Source organism: Sinocyclocheilus grahami, unplaced genomic scaffold (assembly GCF_001515645.1).
Source record: "Sinocyclocheilus grahami isolate Dianchi unplaced genomic scaffold, SAMN03320097.WGS_v1.1 scaffold36.1, whole genome shotgun sequence".
Lineage (NCBI taxonomy): Eukaryota > Metazoa > Chordata > Actinopteri > Cypriniformes > Cyprinidae > Sinocyclocheilus > Sinocyclocheilus grahami.
In genome coordinates this window covers 2,758,494-2,767,702 of record NW_015505215.1, presented here as the reverse complement: position 1 = coordinate 2,767,702, position 9,209 = coordinate 2,758,494, and the positions used below count along the sequence as shown (strand labels likewise).

The 9,209-nt window shown below is 38.2% G+C and overlaps 2 protein-coding genes across 4 annotated transcripts; one reads left to right on the top strand and one right to left on the bottom strand.

Annotated features, from left to right (window-relative positions):
* Nucleotides 1-375: 375 nt before the first annotated feature.
* Nucleotides 376-2,321, top strand: LOC107581577 (N-acetyltransferase 9-like). 2 transcript variants are annotated; one of them, XM_016267191.1, is made up of 7 exons: nt 376-457; nt 672-758; nt 846-955; nt 1,068-1,208; nt 1,287-1,346; nt 1,435-1,529; nt 2,110-2,321. In XM_016267191.1, coding segments are annotated over exons 1-7 (654 nt in total). In that variant the 5' UTR covers nt 376-455; the 3' UTR covers nt 2,269-2,321. The 2 variants fall into 2 exon arrangements, with proteins under 2 accessions (XP_016122677.1, XP_016122678.1); XM_016267192.1 differs by having other exon boundaries at nt 414-592.
* A 706-nt stretch (nt 2,322-3,027) lies between these two features.
* On the bottom strand, nt 3,028-7,863 carry LOC107581574 (leucine-rich repeat-containing protein 59-like). Of its 2 annotated transcripts, none has more exons than XM_016267185.1 (8): nt 7,750-7,863; nt 7,458-7,582; nt 7,243-7,302; nt 6,977-7,135; nt 6,768-6,872; nt 6,563-6,635; nt 6,053-6,244; nt 3,028-3,595 (listed from the first exon to the last, which is right to left on the bottom strand). In XM_016267185.1, exons 2-8 carry the CDS (start codon nt 7,554-7,556, stop codon nt 3,339-3,341), a joined length of 945 nt encoding a protein of 314 aa, XP_016122671.1. In that variant the 5' UTR covers nt 7,557-7,582; nt 7,750-7,863; the 3' UTR covers nt 3,028-3,338. The 2 variants fall into 2 exon arrangements, with proteins under 2 accessions (XP_016122671.1, XP_016122672.1); XM_016267186.1 differs by having other exon boundaries at nt 7,458-7,575; nt 7,750-7,862.
* Nucleotides 7,864-9,209: the final 1,346 nt, after the last annotated feature.

The window sequence follows — 9,209 nt, the reverse complement described above, 5'->3', positions numbered from 1 at the left end:
AAAAAACTGAAAATTTATTAAACCGTCCAAGGTAAAAAAAAAAAAAAAGCAAATTTTGTTAAAAAAGAGGAGTTGGGAGGTTGTATCAAAGCATAGCTCAGTAGCTTAGTACATATAAGATGCATAAATATAGTTTAATTTGTCTGAGTACAAGGTTTTATTTTTTCAATTTTGCACCCTGTTTTGTCCCACTTCTCAAGAAGGACTATTTGTTCACTGAAGTGTTATATGAAATGCATAGATATACATGTATCATATTTATATACAGTGTTGCTTGATTGGCTTGTCTGCATTTCTTTTCAAATCTCTTAACATTTTAAAATGATCATCGTGAATGAAGTAGCGTGTGATCTTTAAACGAAACGCTGTAGTCTTGCGCCCTCTCTCGCGTTTCAGAAAACAAACGCGACAGTTTCTGCGCATGCTGATGACGCAGTTCATATGCGCCGCTGTTTATGTGAGTTGAATTCATTGAAACTCGTAATATTGTGATACGACTTGTTTAGTGTATCACGGCACGTTGAATGTTTACGTAAATTAAACAGATGGACATAAATTGATCGACCATTCCGTATTCAAGTTTGATTCTGAGGTATGATGGTGACAAAAATGCTACACTGCTAGTTAGACCGTTTAGATAATTATGTGCCTTAAAACACTTTATTTTACAGGCTGCTTATAATGAGGATAAATGAAGATACATTACTGGAGGGGGAGAAGGTTGTATTAGTACCTTACAATGCAGATCATGTTCCGAGGTATTAATAAGTGGATCAAGTATATCATTTTGTGTCTGGTGGCTGTAGTCTCAGATCGTTTTAACCTAATCTAACACCTGTTTTTAGGTATCATCAATGGATGTGCTCTCCTGAACTGCAGAAGCTGACTGCATCAGAGCCCCTGACACTGGAGCAGGAACATGACATGCAAAGAAGCTGGAGAGAAGATGATGACAGTGAGTTTCCACCTTTCACACGAACATTTGTCCTGTTGACATTCAAGCACATGGTCGATATTTTCCCTGATCTGTTTCTGTGTACATTTATAATGTGATTTTTCTCCCTCAGAGTGCACCTTCATCATCTTGGATAAACAGAAATGGGCAGATCCGAGCATACCGGAGCAAGAGTGCATGGTGGGAGATGTTAACATTTTCCTCACTGACCCCAGTGATCCTTCCCTGGCTGAACTGGAGATCATGATTGCAGGTTATAGAGGTTGCAGTGCATTTTAGTTCATTCAGATTGGCTTGAGTAGGTCAGTAACATCAGATGATTTTTTTTTAGTGCCCTGCTACAGAGGAAAGGGACTTGGGAAAGAAGTGACACGTATGATGATGTACTACGGTAGGACAAAGCTGATGATTAAAGATCATCTCTTTTTAGTAGTGACTACTCCCTATATGTGCAATGTTTTTGGAATTTACCTCAACAGGTGTCCATAAACTTGGAATTCAAAAGTTTGAAGTCAAGATTGGTTTGGATAACAAAATTACCATTGCCATGTTCAAGAAATTCCACTTCCAAGAGGTGAGAATGAATAAAATGATTTCATTCAGAAACTGTTTTAATTCCCAAGTAATTCCCCCTTAATTCTGACGCACACTACCAAACGTTTTGAATAATTAAGATTTTAATATTATTACATTGTAAAGTAAGTGTTTTCTATTTTTTATATACAAAAATAATAATTAATTTATTCCTGTGATAGCAAAGCAGCCATTACTCCAGTCAAATGATCCTTCAGAAATCATCCTAAGCTGATGTGGTGCTCAAGAAACATTTCTTATTATCATAAGTGTTATTATCAATGTGAACTGTGATATAAAATAATTTCTGAAGGTTTATGTGACACTAAAGACTGAAGTAACAGCTGCTGAAAATTTAGCTTTGCCATCACAGGAATAAATAACATTTTAAAATATATTCAAATAGTAAACTATTTTGACTGAATTTTGATCCAAAAATGCATGAGAATTATTTCAAACACATCCAAAAAACCACATCGCTAGTGAACAAGTATAGTTGTTTTAACTGTTTAGCTAACATTTTTGTGATTGTATTTAAAGAAAAATCATTTTTACTTTCATTTTTTTTGCTGTCTCTGCAGCTCTCCATCAGTGAAGTCTTTCGGGAGGTCACTCTTGGGGTCACCGTGAACGAGGCTTTACAGAAGCATGTTTTTGGAAACATGGATTTCATGCTGCAGAGGGAGTATGGGAAGGCACGGGACATCCGACAGGCACCGTTCACACCATTATCTCTGTGACAATAGTTTGTAGAAGACTATATGTAAAGAGATAAGCCTTACAGTGCATCTCAATATGAAATATTAATCACTCACTGTCACAGAAAGCTGAGGCACCTCTAGTAGTAATGTTTGTCACAACCTTATGTGACAAAATATTTCTGAATTTTTCTAATTCAGAATTAAATGTGATGACTCAACCACACATTCAATACTGTATTGTTAGAAATATTATTGTTGTATTGTGATTTTAACCTCTTAAGGCATGGAAATTAAGAAACTGTACTATAAACAAACTCCAATTTAGACCTTTTAATCTGCATTTTATTTGCATACTGCATGTTTTAAAGAAATAATTTGTGAAGAAAACAGATATTAATTATATGTGTTGCTTATATCATTGTAAATCTTTGTGAATATACACAAGATACTAATCAGTTTGTCTTATGTATTTGTGTTGAAGTAAATGTATGGCATTTCTCATCCTTGCAACAATACCAACAACAAAAAATAGAGTCTTAAACACATTTGTTGTGCATTGATGCTTACAATAAAAAAAAAATGTTTTATGATCTCAATTATATGTTTCTTTAAAAAGGAATTCCAAAATTATTCTAATGCCCTGGCAAGCTAACAGTATATAAGCTTTCCATGTTTTAGGCAAAAACGTACCTGAGCAAGTACAGAGAGCAGTTATTGCAGAAACTTCCTTTAAGAATCAATTTTGCTTTTACCAACTGTAGCACAGGGACAGCAAACATGAGCTAATCAAAATCGATCAAATCTTTTATTATAAGATGTTGTGAAACACTATTACATAAGACTCCAAAGGTCACAAATGTTATTATTCATCAACTGTTTCTTGAAGTCCATTTTCCTTTCCCGATTTGGCAGTTTAAAGACATACAAGCAGGATTTTCATTCACAGACTGGTCCATAGTTATCACATGGATTATTATTGTTTAAAAAAGATGCAGCAACGGAAGAAACAATTCCATAGGAATTTCTGCAGACAGGTCTGTGACTTGGTCCCAGTGCGTCACCTGAGAGGCTCAGATCCGCGGCAGGATGGATCATTATCAGACACAGTTTTATGTTCTGAGATCAGACATTTTCTGAATGACCTGCTGCACAACCTCCAGACCCTGAGCCCACCTCACAGTCTCCTCAAAGTGCACGTTGAGTGGAACACAGAACGCCTCCTTCCTCAGTTCAGTTAACTGACAAACTGCTATTACGCTTGCTACTCCCACAATTAGCAGGAGAAGGAGTTTTAGGAGCAGAGAGAAGAACTGGGAGCACATGGATCGCTTGGCTTTGGGCACACACTCTGATGCTGTCTTTTTACCTATAGTGAAGTGTAGAACTTAAACTCAAAACATCAACATTGAAACACGCTGTACATATTACAGATGCAGTAACACATCGTATATAACATATCAACCTGACATATACTACAGATCAAAAGTTTGGGGTCAGTATGATAAAAAAAAAAAAAAGAGTACTTTTGTTCAGAAAGGATGCATTAAATTGATCAAAAGTAACAGTAAAGACATGTATAATGTTACCAGAAAATCTATTTCAAATAAGTGCTCTTCTTTTTTCTTCTATTTCTAACTTTTTAACTTCTATTCATCAAAGAATTCTGAAAAGATCACTGCTTCCACAAAAATATTAAGCAAAACTGCTTTCAACACTGATAATAAGAAATGTTCTTGAGCACTAAATAATTAGAGCCCGACCGATATGGGTTTTTTGGGGCCGATACCGATATTAGGAAGTTAAAAAAAAGGGTCGATATATCGGCCGATATTCTTTGTGTATATTATAGTACAGTACCAGTCATTCGTGTGTCCAAACATTTGACTGGTACTATATATAGAATACAGTATATACATAAACAGAATATATATACATAAACACATTTTTGCAATGATCACTCAAATGTGGTGATCAAACACTTATAATGGTGACAGATATGTAAAGGCATTTAACAATAAACTTGCGCTGAGTGCGATGCACAAAGTAACGGGGTGTTATTTGTAACACACGTGGTTTGAATATTTATTTTACCATAGTAACATTTAAATTCTGGCTTAAGTAAATTTTTTATCTCAGTTTTTATTATTCATTTAAATTACCGTGGATAAAAAAATATATATATAGTCTGAACCCCATGTGGATTTACACAAAATGAGAAAGTCAAAAAGTGTTACTTTGTGCCCCGCTCTCCCCTACCTCTGTAAATAAATACAATATAAATTCACGTCTCGCGCACTTTAATGCCCTTTGAATGTAATGTGTACGTTCCCTTGGAACTGGAATCATGGCGGAATTTCATGTGAAGTCCACTTCGCAGGGTACTTACGGTCGAATAAGACAACGCGTGAATGCTGCCTGATCAAGAGACCTCCTTACTGAAGGGAAAGTGTTGACTGGTGTCACTATCTCGTGAACACACTGGCGGATCTCCACCAAATTCGTGGAATCCCTTCAGCTCGAGGAGCCCTCTCAAATGCCACCCTCCGCACGTCGTTAGCCCCCCGGGATCGCTAGATTGGTCGGCACCGGACCGTGAATTTAACCACCCGTAACTCCCGAACCCTGGGGGCTATCCATGCGGGGGTGGTCTCATTCGAAAGAGGGCCTCGAGATGTACACTCGATTCGCGTTCGAGTGTTACTTTGTGCCCCGCTCTCCCCTACCTCTGTAAATAAATACAATATAAATTCACGTCTCGCGCACTTTAATGCCCTTTGAATGTAATGTGTACGTTCCCTTGGAACTGGAATCATGGCGGAATTTCATGTGAAGTCCACTTCGCAGGGTACTTACGGTCGAATAAGACAACGCGTGAATGCTGCCTGATCAAGAGACCTCCTTACTGAAGGGAAAGTGTTGACTGGTGTCACTATCTCGTGAACACACCGGCGGATCTCCACCAAATTCGTGGAATCCCTTCAGCTTGAGGAGCCCTCTCGAATGCCACCCTCCGCACGTCGTTAGCCCCCCGGGATCGCTAGATCGGTCGGCGCCGGACCGTGAATTTAACCACCCGTAACTCCCGAACCCTGGGGGCTATCCATGCGGGGGTGGTCTCATTCGAAAGAGGGCCTCGAGATGTACACTCGATTCGCATTCGAGAGGGTTCCTTGAGCTGAAGGGATTCCACGAATTTGGTGCGGATTCGCCGCGCCGTTACGGAGATATGACCGTTCAAAGTTTCAATGGTTTTCCATTGACTTAATCTTTAAAGCGTTTCATCCAGGTCGCCAGTAGCAAACGATGGAGCGCGGACAAACTAATTACACCATTTCAAGCATTTTATCTGCATTACATGTTCTGTAAAAAAAAAATGTCATATCGGCGGCATATTTGCTGATACCGATATATCGGCGACAGGCTCATATCGGCCAATAATATCGGCAAAACGATATATCGGTCGGGCTCTATAAATAATCATATTTAAATTATTTCTGCAGGATCACCTGACACTGAAAATTGAAGTAATGGCTTCTGAAAATTCAGTTTTGCCATCACATGAATAAATTAAGTTTTAAAATACATTAAAATAGAAAACTTATTTTAAATTGTAATAATATTTCACAATATTACTGAATTTTTGAACATCCTTGGTAAGCATAAGAGACTTCTTTCAAAAACATTTTTAAAAATCTTAAAATCCAAACTTTTGAAGGGTACTGAAGATCGAAGATCCAAATACTTCAACATTTTATGAATCTAAAGTAAAGTATACAGTGTAATGAAGTAATTAAGTGTCAGTTCATGTAAGATAAAACTGTACCTTGATTTTGAGCAGCTTTCTTTTTCTTCTCTTCTTTCTTCTTTTTCTGTTGTTCTTGTGCAGCAAGAGCAGCCATCTGAGCTTGATACTCCTTTCTCTTCTTCTCTTTCTCTTCTGCTTTTTTCTTTTTTTGTGCTTCCTTTTCCCTGGCCTCCTTTTCCCTCTGCTTGGTTTCTTTTTTCTTTTCTAGTTCTGTAATGGATTAAAACGCATTCTAAAATTAACACATTAATATATAAAATGAATGCAAATAAAAAATAAAAAAAGTCTCACATTTTTGAAAAAAAAGAATTAAAAATGTGCGATGTACAATGTGGAATAAATTTCAAAACTATACTATGTCTAGGTCACTCATAAAAACAGCGAGCCAAACTAAATACCCCAAAATTCTGAATTTAATGTTTTGCTCTACTTGTAATGCTCATAATATCATTTGTAATGGAAAAATATTATTAATACGAAAAATTAGGTTAAAAAGACCAAAAGCTGTAGATGTTTTGGGCTCCCTACCTCTCTCTTTCAACAACTGACGTTCTCGTTCCTTTTCTGCTTCTTCCTGAAGTACCCTCATGTGCTGGAGAACCTGGACATATACAAATAAAAAAGAAATTGTTCACTTTTGATTGTTTCAAAACTTTGACTATGCGGTAAATAAGCTTATTTATACAGTACAAAACTGATCTTTGACACTTCTGCTTCAGACCACTCGACTCACCCTGGATGCGCACTGTTTGCACTGTTTCTCATCCAAGCAATCGCCTGCAGCCTTGGCCAATGATAGCTCCAATGGGTTATCCTTCAGATCCAGCCATTTCAGACTCTACAACAAACAAATGCCCTCAATTACCAACTGCAACTGATAACAGAGCAAACGCCATGTTCTAATATTAGAGGATGTTTGCAGCCATGAGATCCTAAACCCACCTTGAGTTGTGAGAAGCCGACGGGAAGCATTTTCAGTTTGTTGTTGTATAAATCCAGGTGCTGGAGAATACCGAGTTGCCCAATTTCTTCTGGTAAGCAGACGAGCTGGTTCTTGCTCAGGTCAATTTTGATAAGGTGAGTCAAGCTACAGAATTCAGGCTGGTGAAGTAACAAAAACAGTACAAAAACATTAAAGAAACTACAAATTACAGCAAATCTGATTTGTGTCCGATTCTGTTTTTTTGTTTTTTACAGTTGTTACTTACAGTCAGAGCTGTTAGATTATTACAGGACAGATCCAACACCGATGCCTTTGGAAATGCAGCCTGTACAGAAATCAATGTTACAAATTTTCAACGTTTTCTCACACTTTGCCTAAGGATATGCTAAATGAATACAGTGGAGGGGGGAAAATAAACAAAACCAAGGCACACTCAAAATCATTGTAAAGTGAACAAATCTGCAGCCACACGTAACTTACCAGCTCCTTGACTGGCACTTCTGTAAGATTACTGAGACTCAAATCAAGCTCATTGCCATCAATTTTGTCTTTAATGTTTTCAACTTTGCCTTTAATCATGTTGATGTGCTGCTCCTCTCTGGAAATAAAAAATACCCATGATCAGCAATCAAAGCCACCAACGCATTAAAATGAAAACAAGTTTTGACAGCTAGATGGTTTGGACAAAGTAAGACAGTTTTCATTGATAAAGTTGACTTCAAACAGCAGCGTTCTGATATTATGTCTAATTGTAATGAATTAAAGTTCTTACCTTGTTACAAATGGTAAAAAAACGGTCCAGACCCACTGCAGAGGAGTTGAAGGCAGTAACTTCACTGAGCTCGCGCTGCAACGGATAAAAATCCACGTCACTGCTCGCGCGTGCCAGGACGCGCAGCTGACAGCGTGTCTCGATGAGCGCCCGCTGTGAGCGCCATCTAGCATCTGGAGGTCAGAGTCAGTGCCACTGGATTTATTTCTTAAAGGGGTCATATGATGCGATTTCAAGTTTTCCTTTCTCTTTGGAGTGTTACAAGCTGATTGTGCATAGATAAGATCCCTGAAGTTGCAAAGACTAAAGTCTCAAAACCAAAGAGATATTCTTTATCAAAGTTAAGACTCTGCCATGCCCCCCTAAAACGGCTCGTTCGGGGCTGGGAGGGGCGAGGAGGGCATGGGGGGTGAGCGGGGGTGGGGGAGGGTCGGTCACAACACAGTGGAGCAGGCACGTGCACAGGTAGGGCTCAATGCACATGCCCTTTTTGTCCTTACACTCTGAAGTGCCTTGTTTTTAGATTTTTTTTTTGGTTTTTTTTGTTCTTCTTCAATAAATCAATGCTATTGGTCACCCTTTACGTCTGTCTGTCTGTTTTACAAATATATGAAAAGGTATTAAAAAGAGTTTGTGACTAAATCTTGTTGGATCCGCTCAAACTGTCAGTCAAAGCTCATAACTCCGCCCCCTGTCTTGACTGACTGAGTGCAGTGAACTGAAGTTCCACAGCAGAGCAGCTGAACGTCTTGCAAGGGTAAATATCTTCTTGTTTGTATAAGTACAGCATTGTCTTTACGCAAGAAACACTAGTATGTCTACTGTATAAAGGCTCATGTTTTATGCATTTGAGGTCTGAGACCGGACCTGCGGAGAGAGGGCATTTGCCATCTAAATTAGTCATAGCCAATAGCCCTACACTTAAATAGCCTGTGCATACAGTAGCATTTCATCTTTTATAAAATGACATTTTGGCCAAACGTATTTTACAACAGGAAAAACTGAGCGCCCATATAGCTACAACTTTGCAACCTGTTGACTTAAAAAATATGTAATGTGATGCTGCCGTTTTAATTATGGACAAGTTGCACATTTGCACACACATTCGCTGGTCAAAAACCTGGCCATAACTGCATTTGAGTTTGACACAAAGCGACTGAGTGTGTGTAGGCCAATCACAATGCACTGGGTCAGCTGGCAGACTGCGCTTGTTGGAAGGAGGGACTTTGTAGAAAACGAAGCGTTTGAGAGAGTCGGGGCATAGAGGACCTACAATAATGTACAGTATTTGAAAAATAATGTGTTTTATAACATTAAAGCATGTCAACATATTCTGTTACACCAAATACACAAAATAATGATCTTTAAAAAAAAGCATCACATGACCCCTTTAATAGTATGTTAAATTGTGCCAGTTTATGAGCCACTCAGAAATGTACCAATGCTATGAGTGCATATGA

Coding starts and splice junctions, on each gene's coding strand:
- LOC107581574 (XM_016267185.1), bottom strand. CDS start 7,556: ATGATTAAAGGCAAAGTTGAAAACATTAAAGACAAAATTGATGGCAAT. Junction 7,136..7,242: donor ATAATCTAACAGCTCTGACT/GTAAGTAACAAC, acceptor TTACTTCACCAG/CCTGAATTCTGTAGCTTGAC. Junction 6,636..6,767: donor GCAAACAGTGCGCATCCAGG/GTGAGTCGAGTG, acceptor GTATATGTCCAG/GTTCTCCAGCACATGAGGGT.
- LOC107581577 (XM_016267191.1), top strand. Junction 956..1,067: donor CTGGAGAGAAGATGATGACA/GTGAGTTTCCAC, acceptor TTTCTCCCTCAG/AGTGCACCTTCATCATCTTG. Junction 1,209..1,286: donor ACTGGAGATCATGATTGCAG/GTTATAGAGGTT, acceptor ATTTTTTTTTAG/TGCCCTGCTACAGAGGAAAG.